General features: G+C 42.7%; 1 protein-coding gene across 3 annotated transcripts in view; it reads left to right on the top strand.

Annotated features, from left to right (window-relative positions):
• Positions 1-21940, top strand: part of LOC141110994 (myosin-binding protein C, fast-type-like) — a 264542-nt gene that overhangs the window by 189712 nt on the left and 52890 nt on the right. For all 3 annotated transcript variants that reach the window (XM_073602875.1, XM_073602876.1, XM_073602878.1), the window contains 2 exons: positions 8429-8617; positions 20400-20534. In XM_073602875.1, the coding sequence (XP_073458976.1) occupies positions 8429-8617; positions 20400-20534 (324 nt within the window). The remainder of the gene's footprint in view (positions 1-8428; positions 8618-20399; positions 20535-21940) is intronic.

The raw sequence follows: 21940 nt of genomic DNA, 5'->3' as shown, positions 1-21940 counted from the left end.
GCTCGAGGTGACCACCATAACAGTGGTCTCACCAGGCATTTGGGAAATTATCAGGTCACCCACAAACCTATACCGATATTCACAGTTGTAAACGTGGTAAAGAATCTCCATCCATTAACAGCGTATAGCCAAACATAAGGATCGCAGCGTCTCCACGAGCTTCTGCCTGCTTACTGTGTATGTCCCATCAATCACAGAGAAAAACGTAATGACGTCAGGGTCACAGGCTCCTCCCTACGCGTTTCGTCACGATAGGACGTCGTCTGGGGATTGGTCGAGTGTACACTATATACACAGCACTCTATTATGTGGTGCCTTTCTGCTATTGATACTTTGCAGTTTTGTATGGTTAGGGAGAGTGGAGTGTAAGCCCAAATGCATTCACTGCAATTTTAAGTGGAAGTAAACTCTTTTTTTGCACTTGTACGTGCAGGTAAGCCTATAAAAAGGCTTACCTGTAGGTACAGTGAATATCTCCTAAACCTGCACTGTTTAGGAAGTATTCACACTGAATGCAGCCGGCAATGTCACCGGCGCATGCTCTCTGAAGGGACTGCATACCCGTGCTGTCCCTTTAAAACCCCCCGTGCCGCAGTCCATGACTCCCACGTGCATGCATGGAAAAGTGATGTCATCACCACGCTGCCAATCAGATGGTCAGCTGGTCAGAGCATGCGAACCTGGAAGGAAGACCGGCTTCGTTCTAAGGTAAGTATTTCAACATTATTTCATAATGTGCTAGTATGCAATGCATACTAGCACATTATGCCTTCAACTTTAGGGTTTAAAAAAAAAATTATTGGGGTGGTTTCCTACCGCTTTAAACAGTCCCAATCGAACTTTCAGTGGCAGGTTGTATTGCTGTGCTGCTGCTGCAGTTTCCCCGTTTTTTTTTTTTTTTTTTGTAAAAGTAGGTTGTTTTTTTTGTTTCATTAAGCCAATAAATGAATACATGTGATTTTAGTTTGTTTTCGGATGGGTGTTTGAAGTAAATTTTTTCTTTACTTTTTTTACTACTACTTTACATAGTTTTTATTTTTTTATATTTTGGTTTTTATTTTGTTAGGGTCTTTTTTACCACTTGACCTTCAAAAGGTTTTACCCCCTTTATGACCAGACCATTTTTTGCTATGCTACTTTAACTTGCAATTGCTCAGTCATGCAACACTGCACACAAATTAAATACATATCATTTTGTTACACAAATTGAGCTTTATTTTGGTGGTATTTGATCACCACTGTCACTGTTTTGTTTTTGTTTTTTGTTTTTTTTATTATATAAATGAAAAAAGACAAAATTTTGAAAAAAAAAATACAATATTTACTACTTTCTGTTATAAAACTGTTATAAAACACTGAATTTTTGCACTATACTATTGGTGACACTAGTATAGATCTGACAGTGATCAGGATACATACCCAGACAGACACTATACTAGTAATAGTGGTGATCAGTGACTTTGATAGTGTGGTGGGCAATCAGGGGCTGGCGATAACTGACACTGTCTGGGAGGGATGCTAACTGACACTGATCTGATGTCGATAGCGACACTAATATAGTGATCAGTGTTAATAATGTACACTGACATTGTACTAAGGACACTGGCTGGGTGACAGGGGTGAATAGAAAGGCAAATGTCACCGGCGCATGCGCTCTAAAGGGACTATTGTGTAGGCACACAACTGTGTGCCTAACAAGTGTATGTGTACTGCTTTTACCCAATTACAGTTGACTTTTCTCCCTGATTTCAGCTCTGAATGGTAAGTGAAATCAGGGAGAAGAAAAAAGCCATATCTGTGTTGTGTTTACTAACACACACAGATCTGTGCTGTGATTGACCACAGCAATCAGCAAGTTCACAGCCAAAATCATTGGCTGTGAACCTGCTGACAAGCTCATACTGTAAACCCAGAAGTTTGGCGTGATGTACAGATATAGTGCCTGGGGTAGCCACTGGCCAGTGTTACAATTTCTACTGGCTGGTCAGCAAGTGGTTAAGGGATCCGCAGTGGCAACAGCAGCATGAATATGTTGGTGTCACCACAACAGCTGCCCTTTCTTTTCAGTGGAGCACTTATTTATTTATTTATTATTTCGTTGTTTAGTACACCCAGCACACCAAAGCACCACATTTTACAATGCACCAGAGCATCCAATGCCCCCAAGCACCACTCCCTCCTTCACCACACAGCACTTCCATTATTTACAGATAAAATTATTTCAATAAGACCTGCTTCATATCTGTGAAGTTAACAAGGAAAGACAGAGGTTTTCTTGCAGCTAGGAGGGGGCAAGCAACCTCTGTGTTCATAGGCCAAGGACAATGGTCCATCACCTGCAGGCAGGTTTGCACTTTTTTTGGGTGCTGGGCATACTTTATAGCCATAGCATTCAAAGGAGGCGGTGGACTAGCTAACCAAGCTGTTCTCATCATCTTCCTCTTCTGTCACCCAGGGTCCTCAGACTAGTTCACATTTTCACCGCAACTGCCAAAGCGGCAACATTGGGAGAAGATGATTTGTCTTATGCCACACATAAAATATATTAACAATAAGGCCCCATTCACACTTTGCGACTTTGAATCACGGGCGGAATCACGGCGATTCAGCAGTGCAGTTTCTGCCCATGATTTAAAATCACACTGCAATTGTGGCAAAACACACCACACTTGCTTGTGTACCATTCATTCTTGTGGCAAAACTCCAAGCTTTCATGGTGTGTTTTGCCATGATTGCTGTGCGATTTGAAGTCGTGGGCAGAATTGCAGTGATTCTGCCCGCGATTCAATATTGCAAAGTGTGAAAGGGGCCTAGGGATAGCCGATGAGCAGAAAATGTTGGCTAGATGATCAGATTCCTATGTGCTATGTGTTCATTCTGTGTGTGTACAGAGCAGGGATGGGAGATGGCCAGGCACAATGTCAGGGGTAGAGGGGGGGGGGGGGTAGAGGATGGGAGGCTTTGATGGAGCGCAACTGAAATCCCCCCCCTATATCCAGCCATGTGGCCATGAGCCGCCGGTACTATTGGAAACATGGCATCCCTCTAGATGTTCCTGGTCCCTGCTTGTCTGTGCTGACCACCGCTGCGGATGCTATGCCAAACACAGCATCCCTGGCAATCGGGAACTGGCCGCATTCATAGCTGTAAGTTTAACAATTTGTGTTAGGCCTCATGCAGTTGGAACCCCTGCCCAATAGTTCCCTCTCTGCTGCCTTTGACCCCTATCAAACTGCTTGCATGTCCTCCAGCTTTGCTTTTGTCTCTGAAATATGGCATTATGATTTTTCTTCTTGTTTAGCATAACAAGTTCCTTAGCTCTGCAATGTGCGTTTGTGTTTCAATGCACAATACAGCACGTTACTGAACAGAAGATCATAACAAGCTATGCTCTGTGACTTTTTTTCCCCATTAGGCAATTTATACGTCATTGATAGCTTTAGCTTTTTTGTTTTAAAGTACACAAAAAATCAGTTTAAAGAGGAACTGCAGTCTGCTCACATAATTTGTAATAAAAGCATCATTGCCATTCTGAAGCTTCCCTTCAACCACTTTGCATATTCTTCAATATATACTGTGATTTGTGTACTTGCCAAATATGCTGCAGAAATCCCCCTCCACCGAGTCTGGCTGCATCCATTTTACCTGTATGCAGCTGAAGCTGCTGCCTGTTCACTTCCTGGATTTACACAGACATAGAGGGGCACACCTCCCACTCTGCAGCCCTGCAACTTTCTTTGGCCCTCTTATGACTCACCCCTCGTCCTTCCTGGAAAACTCTCACAAGAGTGAGAGAGAGGGAGCTGTGGATGATGTCATAAGCCTAGGCTTTTTACCAGACAAGAAACAGAAAGTGGGCTGTATAAGGTATTTACTGGCAGAAAAAAAATGTTTATTATCCAAAGTTAAAACAACAAGGGCAGAGGATTTAATAGATGGAAAGTTGAAAAAATTACTGAAGGTCTGCTTTAAGGCATCTCCTGAGCATGTTATTTAACCACTTCAGCCCTGGAAGAATTTACCCTCTTCCTGACCGGGCCATTTTTTGCGATAAGGCACTGCATCGCTTTAGGGGCCAATTGCGTGGTTGTGCGATGCTGTACCCAAACAAAATTTTCTTCCTTTTTTTCCCACAAATAGAGCTTTCTTTTGGTGGTATTTGATCACCTCTGCAGTTTTTATTGTTTGCGCTATAAACAAAAGAAGAGCGACAATTTTGAAAAAAACACAATGGGGGTTATTTACTAAAGGAAAATCCACTTTGCACTGCAAGTGCACTTGAAAGTAAAGTCACTGTAGATCCGAGGATGATATGCAAGGAAAATAAAAAACAGCATTTTAGCTTGCACATGATTAGATGATAAAATCTGCAGAGCCTCCCCTCATTTCAGAACTACGCCTTAGATGTAGAGCGACTGCACTTCCAAGTGCACTTTCAGTGCACTTGGAAGTTGCAGTGCAAAGTGGATTTGCCTTTCGTAAATAACCCCCAATATCTTTTACTTTTTGCTATAATAAATATCCCAATTTTTTTTTTTTTAAACAAATTCTTTCCTCAGTTTAGGTCGATATATTCTTCTACATATTTTTGGTAAAACAAATTGTAATAAATGTATATTGATTGGTTTGCACAAAAGTTATAGCGTTACAAAATAGGGGATAGATTTATGGCATTTTTATTATTATTATTTTTTTTTACTAGTAATGGCGGCGATCAGCGATTTTTATCAACACTGCGATATTGCAGCGGACAGATCAGACACTTTTGACACATTTTTGGGACCATTGACATTTATACAGCGATCAGAGCTAAAAATAGCCACTGATTACTGTATAAATGTCACTGGCAGGGAAGGGGTTAACACTAAGGGCGATCAAGGAGTTAAATGTGTTCCCTCAGTGTGTTCTAACTGTGGGGGGGGGTGTTAACACAGTTAATCCTTTGAAAGCCTTAGATGTTTAACCCCTTCCCAGCCAGTGTCATTAGTACAGTGACAGTGCATATTTTTAGCACTGATTACTGTATTGGTGTCACTGGTTCCTGCAAAGTGTCAGTTAGCGTCCGATTGTCTGCCACAATATTGCAGTCCAACTATAAGTCGCTGATCACCGACATTACTTGTATAAAAAAAATACCAGTATATATCCCAAATTTGAAGTTTTTATTTTTTTTTATTGGCTATGTTTTATAGCAGAAAGTAAAAAATATCATTTTTGTTTTCAATATTGTATGTCTTTTAAAAAAAATATAAAACACAGTGGTGATCAAATACCACCAAAAGAAAGCTCTATTTGTGGGGGAAAAATGACATACATTTTATGTGGGTAAAGTGCTGCATGACTGTGCATTTACCAAATAAATTAACAAAGTGTGTGTGTGTGTGTGTGTGTGTGTGTGTGTGTGTGTGTGTGTGTGTGGTGGGGGGTGGGGTTAAATCTTACGGAGGTCAAGTGGTTAAAAAACAACTACTAACCTGAAGCTTTAAAATCCTTCTCACTATTTTATCATGTATGGGGGACTAACACAGCTTTAGAGCCTCTATAGTGTGGAACAAGCTGAGGGTCAAAGCCAGGAATGGAGACAAGACAGGTCAAAGGCAAGCCGGGTTGGTAACAGGAAAACCAATAATAGCAGGAACAGGAACTCAGGAGCACAAGGGGAGCTTTAGATCACCCAGCAACTAGTGGCTCATGCTGCTGGCTTTAAATAGGCCACTGAGCACCAGAATCTGTGACGCATTGCGTCACAGATTCTGCAAACTGTTCTTTGACACCTTTCTATGGACCGTTCTCTGGCACAAAGTGAATGTTCACTTCACTAAGTGACTATTAGTATCCAAGGTGAACCCGTGTTCACTTTAAATACCTAATCATGTTCTAGGGAAATAAAAAAAATAAAAAACAGGATTGTTACTAGCACTTAATTCAAAGTGAATACTTCTTCACCTAATTTCTCGTAAGAGCGTCAAGGATGTGGAATTCCCTTCCAGAGGCAGTGGTTTCAGTGGGGAGCATTGATTGTTTCAAAAAAACTATTAGATAAGCACCTGAACAACTACAACATACAGGGTTATACAATGTAATACTGACATAAAAATCACACATAGGCTGGACTTGATGGACTCGTCTCTTTTTTCAAACTTACTTACTACAGTTGTGCTCATACATTTACATACCCTGGCAAAATTTATGATTTCTTGGACATTTTTAACACAAGCACATTTCTTTCACTCATGGTGTTTGGCTGAAGCCATTTATTATCAATCACAACAGAAACTACCCAAATGACCCTGATCAAAAGTTTACATACCCTGGTGATTTTGGCATGATAACATGCACACAAGTTCACACAAAGGGGTTTGAATTGCTATTAAAAGGTAACCATCCTCACCTGTGATCTGTTTGCTTGCAATTAGTGTGTGTGTATAAAAGGTCAATGAGTTTCTGGACTCCTTACGTTTTTCATCCACTACTGCACTGACGTTTCTGGATTCTGAGTCATGGGTAAAGCAAAAGAATTGTCAAAGGATCTTCGGGCAAAGGTAGTTGAACTGTATAAAACAGGAAAAGTATATAAAAAGATATCCAAGGAATTGAGAATGCCAATCAGCAGTGTTCAAACTCTAATCAAGAAGTGGAAAATGAGGGGTTCCGTTGAAACCAAACCACGGTCAGGTAAACCAACCAAAATTTCAGCCACAGCTACCAGGAAAATTGTTTGGGATGCAAAGAAAAACCCACAAATAACTTCAGGTGAAATACAGGACTCTCTGAAAACGTGGTGTGGCTATTTCAAGATGCACAATAAGGAAGCACTTGAAGAAAGATGGGCTGCATGGTCGAGTCACCAGAAGAAAGCCATTACTATGCAAATGCCACAAAGTATCCCGCTTACAATACGCCAAACAGCACAGAGACAAGCCTCAAACCTTCTGACACAAAGTCATTTGGAGTCATGAAGACCAAATTTGAGCTTTTTGGCCACAACGATAAACGCTTCATTTGGAAAGGAGTTGTCAAGGCCTACGATGAAAGGTACACCATTCATACTGTGAAACATGGAGGTGGATCGCCGATGTTTTGGGGATCTGTGAGCTACAAAGGCACAGGAAATTTGGTCAAAATTGATGGCAAGATGAATGCAGTATTTTATCAAAAAATACTGAAGGAACATTTGCATTCATCAGCCAGGAAGCTGCGCATGGGACATACTTGGACATTCCAACATAACAATGATCCAAAACACAAGGCCAAGTCGACCATGTCATTGGCTACAGCAGAATAAAGTGAAGGTTCTGGATTGGCCATCTCAGTCTCCTGGCCTCAATATCATTGAGCCACTCTGGGGAGATCTCAAACATGAAGTTCATGCAAGACAGCCCAAGAATTTACAGGAACTGGAGGCTTTTTGACAAGAGGAATGGTCAGCTTTACCATCTGAGAAGATAAAGAGCCTCATCCACAAATACCACAATACTGTCATTGATGTTAAAGGGGGCAATACATGGTATTAAGAACTGGGCTATGTAACCTTTTGATCAGGGTCATTTGGGTAGTTTCTGTTGTCATTATTATTCAAAAAGAGTAAACACAGTTGATTGATAATAAATGGCTTCAGCCAAACACTAACCATGAGTGAGAGTTTTTGTGTTATCATTCATATTCTCTGAAAAATGGCCAAGAAATCATAAATTCTGCCAGGGTATGTAAACTTATGAGCACAACTGTATGTAACTATATATTTACTGACATTCACTTTGCTAGGTTAACATTCATTTTGTGAAGTAAACAGTTTTTACCCTTCTAGTATTGATAAATACCCCTGAAGTCATCAAACGTATAACAAATTACATAGGGCAGTGCCTAACATGACATCATCACGCACAGCCTCATCCGGCCTGAAGGATCATATAGTTGATGCTACTGCACTGCAGCTTTATTGATATACCGCTTTGCAACTAATATAATGTGAGTGCACTATTTTTATCTTAATAAAAAACAGTTTTTTAATTGCTAAACTGCACTATAGACTTTGATCTTTTAAATCGAGATTAAAGAGCTGGAATATACCATCCACTGTGGGCATGTTTGGGGGTTATCCCTCAAGCGCTTTTGGCCACTCAGTAGTATGAGGGCCACTGTTGTCTGCTGAGCGTTCGATCTTACTCCTGTTCCTACTGGAAATCTGCACTTTCATGAACTTTTTTGAGCACAAGAGCACTTGATTTTATGGAGCTTTATTATGTTTAGATTTATCACTATATTTGGAATATCAATGTCTTTATGTAAATAAAAATGATTGGTTTACAGATTGTTTTATATTTCACATATTTTGATAGCAATTCCTATTACATATTGTTATAATATATTGTCTTTTGTGTGAAGTAGATTCTATATTGATGAATAAGATTGTGTATATTTTCTTCAGGATATCTTATTGAAAGGAAAAAGAAAGGGAGCCAACGGTGGATGAAGATGAATTTTGACCTTTACACAGACACAAGTTACCAGTCAACAAACATGATTGAAGGAGTACTCTATGAAATCAGAGTCTTTGCTGTCAACGCTATAGGCATTTCACAGGAAGCTAATACCACTAATCCATTCATGCCAATTGGTAAGTGAATTTTTGACACTGGAGGAAAAATTAAATGTTGAACATAAAAACAATTAGAAAAAGCTATGTTACACAAAGAACTTAGACAGTGCAGGAAATTACAATACATGATCAGAGTCTTTGCAAGTCCTTTAGAATAAGCCCTCAGATTTCTCACACTAATGTCTATTTCTTGTACAGGTCAAAATAGTCCCTTACAGCTCCAGAGTCTGCATCACTGCAATGATTGGTCCTGTTGTAGGCCCCATTCTCAGTGGTAGGAGCAGATAGGGATAATGCTGTGTGGGAAGGACTTAAAGTATGGGGTAAAGCTAAGAAATAGTAAGATACATGCCACATACAGTAGGAGTAGACTTCCCTGACTGGACATTTATAAGATGAAAGGCAACATCTTAACTAGGGATGGGCCGAACACCCCCCGGTTCGCATCCAGAACATGCGAACAGACCGAAAATGTGCGCGAACATTCGAACACCGTTATTGAACTCGAACGTGAGAAATCAAAAGTGTGAATTTTAAAGGCTAATATGCAAGTTATTGTCCTAAAAAGGGTTTGGGGACCTGGGTCCTGCCCCAGGGGACATGTATAAATGCAAAAGAAAGTTTTACAAATGTCTGTTTTTAAGGGAGCAGTGATTTTAATGATGCTTAAAGTGAAAAAATAAAAGTGAAATATTCCTTTAAATATTGTACCTGGGGGTGTCTATAGTATGCCTGCAATGTGGCATGTGTTTCCCGTGCTTAGAACAGTCCCTGCACAAAATGACATTTTTAAAGGAATAAAAGTCATTTAAAACTGCTTGCGGCTTTAATATAATGTTGGGTCCCGGCAATATGGATGAAAATCAGTGAGACAAACGGCATGGGTACCACCCCCCCCCCCCCCCCGCAGTCCATTACCAGGCCCTTTAGGTCTTGTATGGATATTAAGGGGAACCCCGCACCCAAATTAAAAAAAGAAAAGGAGTTGGGCCCCCAGGCCCTATATACTCTGAACACCAGTATACAGGCAGTGCAAACAAGACAGGCACTGTAGGTTTGTTCTTATGTAGAATTTGTTTATAATTTGGAACAGATACATTTTGTAAGTGTAGCTCCAGCCAAAAAATCTATTTTAAAGCTTTTTGGAAAACATAGGGAAAAGTTAAAGGGGTTGTAAAGGTAAAAATTTTTTCACCTTAATGCATTCTATGCATTAAGGTGAAAAAACTTTTGACAGTACCGCCGCCCCCAGCCCCCCCGTTTTACTTACCTGACGCCTCGAATCTTCGCTCCTCGTCCTCGTCAGCTTCATTGCAGCTCAGCCTGGTCGCTGATTGGCTGCAGTGGATGGATTGAAAGCAGCGCAGCCATTGGCTCGCGCTGCTGTCAATCACATCCGATGACGCGGCGCGCCGGGGGGCGGGGCCGAGTGATACAGCGAGCGGCTATAGCCGCCGGCTGTATCACGGGGGCGCGCCCGCAAGCACTCACCACCGTGCGAGGGAGCTCGCATGAAGGTGGTAAATGCTTGCGGGGAGGAGCTGAAACAGCCGCCGAGGGACCCCAGAAGACCAGGTTCGGGGCCACTCTGTGCAGAACGAGCTGCACAGTGAAGGTAAGTATAACATGTTTGTTATTTTAAAAAAAAAAAAAAAACATCTTTACAACCCCTTTAACATCACCCCTGTAACATTTGTTTTGCTGTCTGTGCCCCTGTTCAGAAGATTTCACCTCACTTTCTGTCCCAATGACAATTGGATTTTGAAAATTTGGGTTTTTTAAGGGAAACAAGGATTGGTGATAAATCAGTGGAGGAGACACCTTTTTCCCATATTAACTCTTACAGGAGTCGTTAGTAAGTAGGAGTCGTTTGTAAGTCGGATGTTTGAAAGTAGGGGCCTGCCCTATATAATCTGCAGAAAATTGGGCCTTAGGTGTTGGTGGTACCAGAACACTGTAAGCCCTCACAGTTACTTTTGCTGGGCGCTGTAACGGGCCCTGCTGTGAAATATTATATCAAGAATTGTAATTACATGCCTCTGTTGAACAGGGTCAGAAAAATTTGGCCTTTGGTGGTGGTGTGGTGGTGTTGCCACAACACTGTAAGCCCTCACAGATACTCTTGGTGGGTGCTGGAACGGGCCCTGCTGTGAAATATTATATCAAGAATTGTAATTACATGCCCCTGTTGAACAGGGTCAGAAAAATTGGGCTTTAGGCACTGGTGCTGGTGTCACAACACTGCAACCCCTCACAGATACTCTAGTTGAGTGCAGGAACGAGCCCTGCTGCAAAATATTACAGCAAAAATTGTAATTACATGCCCCTGTTAAACAGGAGCAGAAAAATTGGGCTTTAGGCACTGGTGCAGGTGCCACAACACTGTAACCCCTAACGGATTCTGTTGTTGAGCGCAGGAACGAGCCCTGCTGTGAAATATTAGATTTAAAAATTGTAATTACGCGCCCCTGTTAACCGGTTCAATACCGGGCATTTTCACCCCCCTTCCTTCCCAGACCAATTTTTAGTTTTCAGCGCAGTCGCACTTTAAACGACAATTGCGCGGTCGTGCGACATTGTACCCAAACAAAATTGATGTCCTTTTTTTCCCCACAAATAGAGCTTTCTTTTGGTGGTATTTGATCACCTCTGCGGTTTTTATTTTTTGGGATATAAACAAAAGAAAAGCGACAATTTTGAAAAAAACACAATATTTTTTACTTTTTGCTATAATAAATATCCCAATTTAAAAAAAAAAAAAAAAAAATTTTTCCTCAGTTTAGGCCGATACGTATTCTTCTACATATTTTTGGTAAAAAAAATTGCAATAAGCGTATATTGATTGGTTTGCGCAAAAGTTATAGCGTCTATAAAATATGGGATAGATTTATGGCATTTTTTAAAAAAAATTATTTATTTATTTTTTTTACTAGTAATAGCGGCGATCAGCGATTTTTTTTCGTGACTGCGACATTATGGCGGACACATCGGACACTTTTGACACATTTTTGGGACCATTCACATTTGTACAGCGATCAATGCTATAAAATTGCATTGATTACTGTGTAAATGTGACAGGCAGTGAAGGGGTTAACCACTAGGGGGCGGGGAGGGGTTAAATGTGTTTCCTAGGGAATGCTTCTAACTGTAGGGGGAGGGGACGCGCAAGGGGAGGAGACCGATCAGTGTTCCGCTGTTCTGGGAACACAGATCGCTCTCCTCTGAACTGACAGGACGTGGATCTGTGTGTTTACATATACAGATCCACGGTCCGGCCCGGTTAACGGGCAATCGCGGGTGCCCGGTGGACACCGCGGCCGCCGGGCACACGCACCGGGTCCCAAGCAATGCGGCGCGCGCGTGGGCGCGCCCCCTAGGCGGCCGGGTACCCGAGGGCGTCATATGACATCCACCCAGGATGGGAGATCCCTGATCTGTGGACGTCATTTGACTATAAGCGGGTAGGGAAGTGGTTAAGCAGGGGCAGAAAAATTGGGCTTTAGGCACTGGTTCTGGTGCCACAACACTGCAACCCCTCACAGATACTCTAGTTGAGTGCAGGAACGAGCCCTGCTGCAAAATATTACAGCAAAAATTGTAATTACCCGCAGAAACAGGGGCAGAAAAATTGGGCTTTAGGCACTGGTGCCCAGAACCAAAAGTGTTCTTAGAAACTATCAACATGAACATTGAGGAGGAATAGGATAGTCACTCAGCATAACAGCATAGTCAGTCAGCATCAGCATAGGCAGTGTTCAAGGGATCTCACATTCATAAAAAAATTATTCGGTTACATCAGCATCAGGTGCTCGATAGCTGGTGATCCAAGACTGATTCATTTTTATGAAGGTGAGCCGATCAACTGAGTCAGTGGACAGGCGCAATCTGATCGGTTACAAAGCCTCCAACGGCACTGAATGTTCGTTCTGAAAGAACGCTGGATGCAGGACAGGCCAGTAGCTCAATTGCAAACGGTGCTAGCTCTGGCCAGTGATCCATCCTCAAGACCCAGTAACCCAGTGGATTTTCGGTTGGAAAGGACTCCAAGTCTGATCTTGCCCTTAGGTATTCCTGCACCATGTACAACAGACGTTGGTGATGGTTGCTGGAACCGATCATACCTTGGGGCTGCGGACCAAAAATTGTCTGAACGCATCGGTCAGACAGCCACCTTCTCCACCGCTCCTTCTGTGACTCACCGAAGCCTCAGCAACACGTTGTCCAGGACCAGGAATTTGTACCCTCCCAGGCTCTGGAAACGCATTGCACAAACCTTTCTGCAAGGCCTCCCGAAGATGTTTCATCCTCTGCGACTGCTGGATAAATTCCACAACCTTACCCTTGTAATGTGGATCAAGAAGGGTTGCCAGCCAGTAGTGATCCCTCTCCTTGATCACAGGGTCCTTTCACAGGCTTTGCAGGATCAGGGAGCCATGCAGCGTAGGTTTGCTGAGGCATTCGATCCGGAGTCCTCTGGGTCACTAAGGATGACCTGATCCTCAGCCACCTCCTCCCAGCCACGCACAATTCCATGGGTTTCTGGGGACTGTAAATGATCCCTTGAAGACTGCTGCTGATGCTGAGTGCTAGGCTTCACCTCCATGCTGATACAATCCTCATCCTCTTCCTCCTCCTCTTCCTGTGAGATCGGCGGGCCCACAGGAATACTGTCTGGATAAACAGGGCCTTGAGAGGTAAGGAAGCCCTCCTCTTCCTCCCTCTGTTCTGCCTCAAGTGCCCTGTCCATTATTCTACGCAGCGTGTGCTCCAATAGGTAGACAAGAGGGACAGTATCACTGATGCATGCACTGTCACTGCTTACCATCCTTGTGGCCTCCTCAAATGGTGACAAGACAGTGCAAGCATCCTTGATCATGAGCCACTGGCGTGGCAAAAAAATCCAAGTTCCCCTGACCCTGTCCTCGTTCCATACTCGCACAGGTACTCGTTGATGGCCCTTTGCTGCATGTCCAGCCGCTGCAGCATTGCCAACGTTGAGTTCCACCTGGTGGGCATGTCACAGATGAGGCGGTTCTTGGGCAGGTTGCATTCCTTTTGAAGGTCAGCCAGCCGAGCACTGGCATTATATGACCGGTGGAAATGCCCACAGACTTTCCTGGCCTGCCTCAGGATATCCTGTAAGCCCGGGTACCTGCACAAGAACCGCTGCACCACCAAATTAAGGATGTGAGCCAAACAGGTCACATGTGTGAAGTGTCCCTTTTGGAGGGCGGAGAGGAGGTTGGTGCCATTGTCGCAAATGGCGTCCTCGGTCAACAGCACGCTGATCCCTACTATACCCATCCTACACCTGGGACCCCACAAGACTGGACCCTGCAAGTTTCCCCTGGTCTGGCATCCTCTGTCCATCATCCTACCTCTGCATCGATCTGAACCATCGTTTGGCCGGCATCACGTTACCCCCCTGCCTGCAGCACCAGGGACCCCCCGATCCTGGGGGTCACTCAGCTGGGGTACCATACTCGGCCACCCAGGACTCAGGCCCAGACGCACTACTGTTTATACCTCTCCCAGCCTCTCGCCAATAAACCACTGATGGGCTGACTCAGACTGGAGCCTCCCAGGACCATTCCTACCACTGGTGGCCTTTCTGACGCCCTCTGTTGGGGAACTTTTTCCTGGCGGCCGCGCCGTGGTGGGCACACAAGCCCTGCGGGTTGTGGACTAGGACCAGGACACACCTTTACGTTCAGTGGCGTTACGTCCCTCTCAGACCCCCTTATTTTCCCCCCTTTTTTAATACGGATGCAGCATTAGACACATGCCCTCCAAGCAATACTTTATGACATACCCTTTGCTTGCTGATTCCAATCTGATACCCCTGAGGAAGAGTATATCTCGAAACGCGTCAGGTACTCCCCGCATATGTGTTCCATGTGTATTGGAGTTCTATGATTGTGAATTGTTTGCATTTTGTATTGCTATCTTTTTGTATGTATCACGTATGCTGCATATTTACCCCATGTACCACAGATCCATTTAAAGATCTATACTATTAATAAACACTTTATCATACAATCTCTATATCCTCTATACTCTTTATGACCTAAGGGTAGGTGTTCCCTTTAAAGTCCCGCAAGAGGATCAATTTCCATTTAGCTAGTTCAACTTGGGATGTGGGTTCACCCTACCCCTTAGACCAACCCAGCACCAAAACCCCTCCTTTTATTTGCCATTGTCGCAAACCACCATCCCTGGATGAAGCTGGCATTGCGTCAACCACCTCTGAGCCTGCCCCTGCAGAGCTGACAGAATCTCTGCCCCAGTATGGCTCCTGTCCCCTAAGCAGACCAACTCAAGCACCGCATGGCATCTTTTTGCCTGAGTGCTTGCGTAGCCTCTAGAATGCCTATGGAGCACTGCTGGTTCTGTGGACAAATCTGCACGGAAAGAGGCCATAGAGAAAGAAGAAAAGGAGGGGGTGGAGGAGAGAGGTGTGCCAGAATCACCACTACCAGCATTTTGGAGGCGTGGTGGCGGAACAAGCTCCAACAATACTTCACCCTGTCCTGCATCCTACCCAGCTGCCAGCAGGGTTACCCAGTGCGCCGTGAAAGAAAGGTAACGTCCCTGTCAATGCCTGCTAGGCCAAGAGTCAGCAGTAATATGTACCTTACCGCTGACCACCCTGTCCAACGAGGCCAAGACATTGCCTTCCACATGTCGGTAGAGAGCTGGAATTGCCTTACAAGAAAAAAATTGGCGTTTGGGAACCTGCCACAGAGGTACCACACATTGCACAAATTCTCGAAAGTAGGCAGAGTCTACTAGCTGAGAAGGCAGCAGTTGGAGTGCTAGCAATTTAGCCAAACTAGCATTCAGCAACTGAGCATGTGGATGGCTGGGACAGAATTTCTTTCGCCGGTTTAGCAACTGGGGTGGGGAAATTTGCCTTCAATCGGACTTTGGTGTAGCGATAGCAGATTGCCCGCAAGTACTTGGCACACCTAATTCTACACCTTCATTCCTCTCTCTGCAGGTTTCTAAGAGAACTGAAGGTATAGTGGGGTTGGAGATCCCAGCTGATGAGGAGCAAGGAGAGGTCCGCCTTGTTCTTTGGTGTGGGTCTTTTAAGTACGCTTGCCAACGGACTGCATGGGAGTTCGACATATGTCGGGTCAAGTATGTGGTGCCCAAGTGGCTGCTGTTTTGGCCACGCTTGATAAGCTTCAGACATATGTTGCAAACAGCAACGGTGCGATCTTCTGCACAAGTCTCAAAAAAGGCCCACACCAAAGAACTTTTGGAAAAACGCGTGGAGTCAGCAGCGCCCTACACATGCAGAGCTCTGCGGTGAGATGCAGTCGGTTGGCTGCCCTTAAGCTAGCCCCTGGAGGGCATCCTGCCTCGTTGAAGATGTGCCTCCTCCTCCTCTGATGTGCCTCCTCTCTCCTATCAGGCACCCACATAGAGTCAGTGACCTCATCATCCCCTCCCTCCCCTTCACTGGAGCAAACCTGGCAGTATGCTGCAGCTGGGGAACATGACTGCCAGTTTGTTGTTCTTCTTGGGCACCCCCTCTCTCTGGGCTCACGTTACTGCTTTCCTCAATCTGGGTACCATCATTGGAGCCTTTAAAACGCTGCGCATCCTCCTGCAGCATGTACCCAACACTGTGGTTGAACAGTTTGGGGGACTCCTCAGGGCATGATGGTGGGGCTAGGGAAGAAGTGACTGATGACATTGAGCCGATGGAAGAGGCCGCTTTGGCAGCTGCATTAGCAGCCAAAGTACTCTGAGCCTGGGTGAGAGAGGAGGAGGAGGATGAGGACGGCTTGGTCATCCACTCTACCAACTCTTCTGCATGTTGTGACTCAACTGCTGGAAAAAAGGACAAGCGTGCCCCACGGCCACATGCTGAGGATGCACCATGTCCACGACCAGCACTGTTTGCTGTAGACACAGAGCCTGCTTGCCCTCTTTTAGTGGTCTGTGAGCACCTGCCTCTCCTTGGTGGCCTTCCAGACATACTGTACAATTAGATTAGCAAAACAACGCCTGAAGTTTACTAAAAACAGTACACCAGGAATGGCCTACAGTAAGGTATAGGCTTGGCTGGACGACAATGCAGTGGATATATATTTTATGAACTACAGCTCAGTGAGTCACCTGCCTGGCTGAAAGTGTCTTTGAACACGCACTCAGGCAATGGCCTACAGTCAGGTATAGGCTTGGTTAGGCTATATATTATATATATTTACAAACATATATATATATATATATTTATATATATATATATATATATATATATATATATATATATATCAAATGAACTGCAGCTCAGTGAGTCGCCTGGCTGAAAGTGTCTTTGAACACGCACTCAGGCAATGGCCTAGTCAGGTATAGGCTTGGCTTGACCATATATATATATACAAGCCTGTATATATCTTTATTAAATGAACTGCAGCTCAGTGAGTCACCTGCCTGGCTGAAAGTGTCTTTGAACACGCACTTAAGAAATGGCCTACAGTCAGGTATAGGCTTGGCTGGAATACAATGCAGTGGATATATATTTTATGAACTGCAGCTCAGTGAGTAACTTGCCTGGCTGAAAGTGTCTTTGAACATGCATTCAGGCAATGGCCTAGTCAGGTATAGGCTTGGCTAGACTATATATATTACAAGCCTTTATATATATATATATATATATATATATATATATATATATATATATATATATATATATATATATTAAATGAACTGCAGCTCACTGAGTCACCTGCCTGGCTGAAAGTGTCTTTGAACACGCACGCATATATTATACAGTGGGGACGGAAAGTATTCAGACCCCCTTAAATTTTTCACTCTTTGTTATATTGCAGCCATTTGCTAAAATCATTTAAGTTCATTTTTTTCCTTCATTAATGTACACACAGCACCCCATATTGCTTCACGGCAATGTGAAAGACTCATTGCCAGTCATCGCAATTGCTTGATTGCAGTTGCGAGGGTGGCAAAACCAGTTATTAGGTTTAGGGGGCAATTACTTTTTCATATAAAGCCAGGCAGGTTTGGACAGCTTTTTTGCCTTAATAAATGAAACCATCATTTAAAAACTGCATTTTGTATTTACTCAGGTTATCTTTGTGTAATAATAAAATTTGTTTTATGATCTGAGTCATTTAAGTGTGACAAATATGCAAAAAAAAAAAAAAATCAGAAAAGGGCCAAATACTTTCTCACAGCATTGTTTTTTTTTTTTTTTAATTTTTTTTTGTATGCTGTGGGTCTGAATGTCTGAATACTTTCCGTCCCCACTGTATATATATATATATATATATATATATATATATATATACAAAACCGTAATGCATATATATACTAAATACACTGCAGCTATCTAACTGTCTCACCTGCCAGAAGTATATTAGCAACAGAACACCAGGAATTGCCTGCCTGCTCAAACTAAATGAAATGACACTCTCTCTGTCTCTCTCTGAACAAATGCCACCAACACACTATACGAGGCCGACGTGCGGGCAGCCTTATATAGTGTGGAGCGTGTACTTAACCCCCTGAGCCATAATTGGCCACAGGCACCCTGCTCTCTTCGCTGACGGCACTGTGATTGACCAAAGCATGCGGGTCATAGTGCATGCTTGGCCAATCATCAGCCAGCATTGCACTGTGATGACGCAATGCATTATGGGCCGTGACGCGCCGCTCGAATTTGGCGCGAACGGCCCATAATGTTCAAAGTTTGGCGTACAAGCAAACGGCGACTCGAACAGACAGCCCATCCCTAATCTTAACCAGTTTAAATGTAAATAGTACATGATAGAAACATACAATGCTGTGAAAAAGTATTTGCCCCTTTTCTGATTTTTTTTTTTTTTGCATATTTGTCACACTTAATTGACTCAGATCATAAAACAAATTTTATTATTACACAAAGATAACCCAAGTAAATACAAAATGCAGTTTTTCATTGATGGTTTCATTTATTAAGGCAAAAAAGCTGTCCAAACCTGCCTGGCTTTATATGAAAAAGTAATTGCCCCCCAAACCTAATAACTGGTTGTGGCACCCTCGCAACTGCAATCAAGCATTTGTGATGACTGGCAATGAGTCTTTCACATTGCCGTGAAGCAATTTTGGCCCACTCTTCTTTGCAGAATTGTTTTAATCCATCCATATTGGAGGGTTTTCCAGCAAGAACAGCCTGTGTAAGGTCATGATACAGCATCTCAATTGGGTTTAAGTCCGGGCTTTGACTAGGCCACTCCAAAACCTAAATTTTGCTTTGTTTGAACCATTTGGAGGTAGACTTGCTTTTGTGTTTCGGATCATTGTCCTGCTGCATAACCCCAGTGCACTTGAGCTTGAGGTCACAAACTGATAGCCGGACATTCTCCTTTAGGGTTTTCTGGTAGAGCTCAGAATTCATGGATCTGTCAATTATGGCAAGTCCTCCAGGTCCTGAAGCTGCAAAGCAGCCCCAGACCATAATGCTACTACCACCATGTCTGACTGTTGGTATAATGTTCTTGTTATGAAATGCTGTTTTAGTTTTATGCCAGATATAACAGGATGCACACCTTCCAAAAAGTTAATTTTTTTGTCTCATCAGTCCACAGAATATTTGCCTAAAAGTATTGGGGATAATCAAGATGTTTTTTGGTAAATGTGAGATGAGCCTTTGTGTTCTTTTTGGAAAGCAGTGGCTTAGGCCTCGGAACTCTCCCACGGATGCCATTTTTGCCCAGTCTCTTACTTATTGTTGAATCATGAACACTGATCTTACCTGAGGCAAGTGAGGCCTGCAGTTCTTTAGATGTTGCTCTGGGTTCTTTTATGACCTCCTAGATGACGTCATCATGCACTTGGAGTAATTTTTGTAGGTTGGCCACTCCTGGGAAGGTTCGCCACTGTTCCAAGTAATCTCCATTTGTGGATAATGGGTCTCCCCGTTGTTCACTGGAGTTCCAAAGCCTTAGAAATGGCTTTGAAATCCTTCCTAGACCGATACATGTACATTACTTATTTTCTAATCTGTTCTTGAATTTTTTTAGATTGTGGCATGGCGTGTGGCTTTTTGTGATCTGTTAGCATGCTTCACTTTGTCAGACAGCTTCTATTTATGTGATTTCTTGATTCAACAGGTCCAGCAGTAATCAGGCCTGGGTGTGGCAAATGAAATTTAACTCAGCTTTCTAAAAAAATGTGGTTAATCACAGTTCATTCATGATTCAGCATGGGAGGGGGCAATTACTTTTTCACATAAGGCCAGGCAGGTTTGAACAGTTTTTTTCCCTAATAAAAGTAAATAATAATTTAAAAACTGCATCTTGGATTTACTCGGGTTATCTTTGTGTAATAAAATTTTTTGATGATCTGAGTCATTTAGGTGTGAGAAATATGCAAAAAAAAAAAATCAGGAAGGGGCAAATACTTTTTCACAGTACGGTATATTATTTTAATGCTTCAAAGTAAGATTAGGGAACATTTGCACTTGGTAATATGAAAGTTTCCTGGTTAACATGAAAAACTGCTAAAATAATCAGATCTATGTATGATACACTGCCAACTTCACCCAAATCAGTTTGGGTGGGCACCAATGGAATGAATCACACACTTTTAAACATTCCATTTCTTTGCTACTCCAGTGTTAGGATTCCCTAGTAGCTTTGGCTCTACCTTTTTGAAGATGTCACTCTTTCAGGACTTCCAAGCTAATACATTTTTATACATTAAAGGAATCCAAAGGTGACATTATTCAGGGTCACTATTAAAGTTTTGTAAATACTGTTGAATGATCATGCTATAAATTTACTTTCAGCTCCTACCAGTGAGCCTCTGCATTTGAAAGTTGAGGATGTCACAGATACCACTTGCACACTGAAATGGAGACCACCAGACCGCATTGGAGCTGGAGGAATAGATGGTTATTTGATTGAGTACTGCAAAGAAGGATGTAAGTAAATGGTATATGATCTAATGTTTGTGCATGTGCATAAAATCAGATTAAGTCATAGAATCTTTTTTTAAAGAGTAAAGGTTTATTTGTTTCATAGACTTAAAAAGAGAGGTGCAGAAGCGCACATATTGGCAATATCTTAACACATAGTAAGGTAAACTTCATTGCAAAGAAACAAAGACCCACAGAAAATTATTAAATTTGGTGTTTGCATGGCACACTCTAGGTATACTCTAATAAAACAAGGAAATAAGAGAGAGGCAATGCTCTCCCAAGGATGATGGGACTTTAATTGGAGATATGTATGTCTGTTACCAGGTAAGCACGCACACAATGTGATTTAAGAAAATATTAAATTTTATTACATAATATCAAATAAAAATCCCATAGTCATCATAACATTTTGACCATGAATTAGTATTTACACGATGAAACAAGATGCTTGGATATGCAGAGGGGCCGACATGTTTTGCAGATTCTTGCTTCTTCAAGGCACCGCATGCATCTACATTTTCATCTAGGTTACATAGAACATATCATTAGTCTAGTAACAATCAATCAATTGTAAGCCTTTTTAGATAGTAATAAAATACTATAATACATAACAATATAACATTACATATATGTGCTTACGAAACTTAAAGTATTGGATGCTTTACTGAACATTGGTGATATCGCTTGTCCAAAGATAACCGACATATAATGACCGCCCGCAGCAGCTACCCGATGGGAATTAGGTCCACCGGGGTTGGTCAGTGGAGGTATCAGATCATGTTAATTACCAAGGGATTATTCAACACCGATGGTCTATGGAGTTAAAGATGCTAATATTAACCGATATTCAGTTAACTACTACATGGCTCTTATCAAAAGACAAAAAAGCCAATTATACTTCAATATAATAAGATACCTACATACAAACTAGTAGGATGGAGCGATGCATGCGCACCTCCAGTTGCCCCCGTACCGAAAGTGATGTCAGGGGTCAAGCCGGACCCATCACTTCTGGTGGGATCGTGCTAATTTAAGATGGTGGTGGTGGCTTACACGCCGACACACATCTTATCATCACCCAGTAGAGTGCACTATATGCACCTGTGTATTGATTGGGACTAGGACATGTCGACGCTTCAGTATATATGTGTAAATGGTAAGGACTATCTAGCCTTATGTATCTTAAGATGTAGGAATCTTTAGTTACAGTATACAGTGGGGCAAAAACGTATTTAGTCAGCCACCAATTGTGCAAGTTCTCCCACTTAAAAAGATGAGAGAGGCCTGTAATTGTCATCATAGGTATACCTCAATTATGAGAGACAAAATGTGGAAACAAATCCAGACAATCACATTGTCTGATTTTTTAAAGAATTTATTTGCAAATTATGGTGGAAAATAAGTATTTG

Source organism: Aquarana catesbeiana, linkage group LG10 (assembly GCF_042186555.1).
Source record: "Aquarana catesbeiana isolate 2022-GZ linkage group LG10, ASM4218655v1, whole genome shotgun sequence".
NCBI lineage: Eukaryota > Metazoa > Chordata > Amphibia > Anura > Ranidae > Aquarana > Aquarana catesbeiana.
The sequence above is the reverse complement of the archived record's forward strand: the minus strand, read 5'-3'. Positions and strand labels throughout refer to the sequence as shown.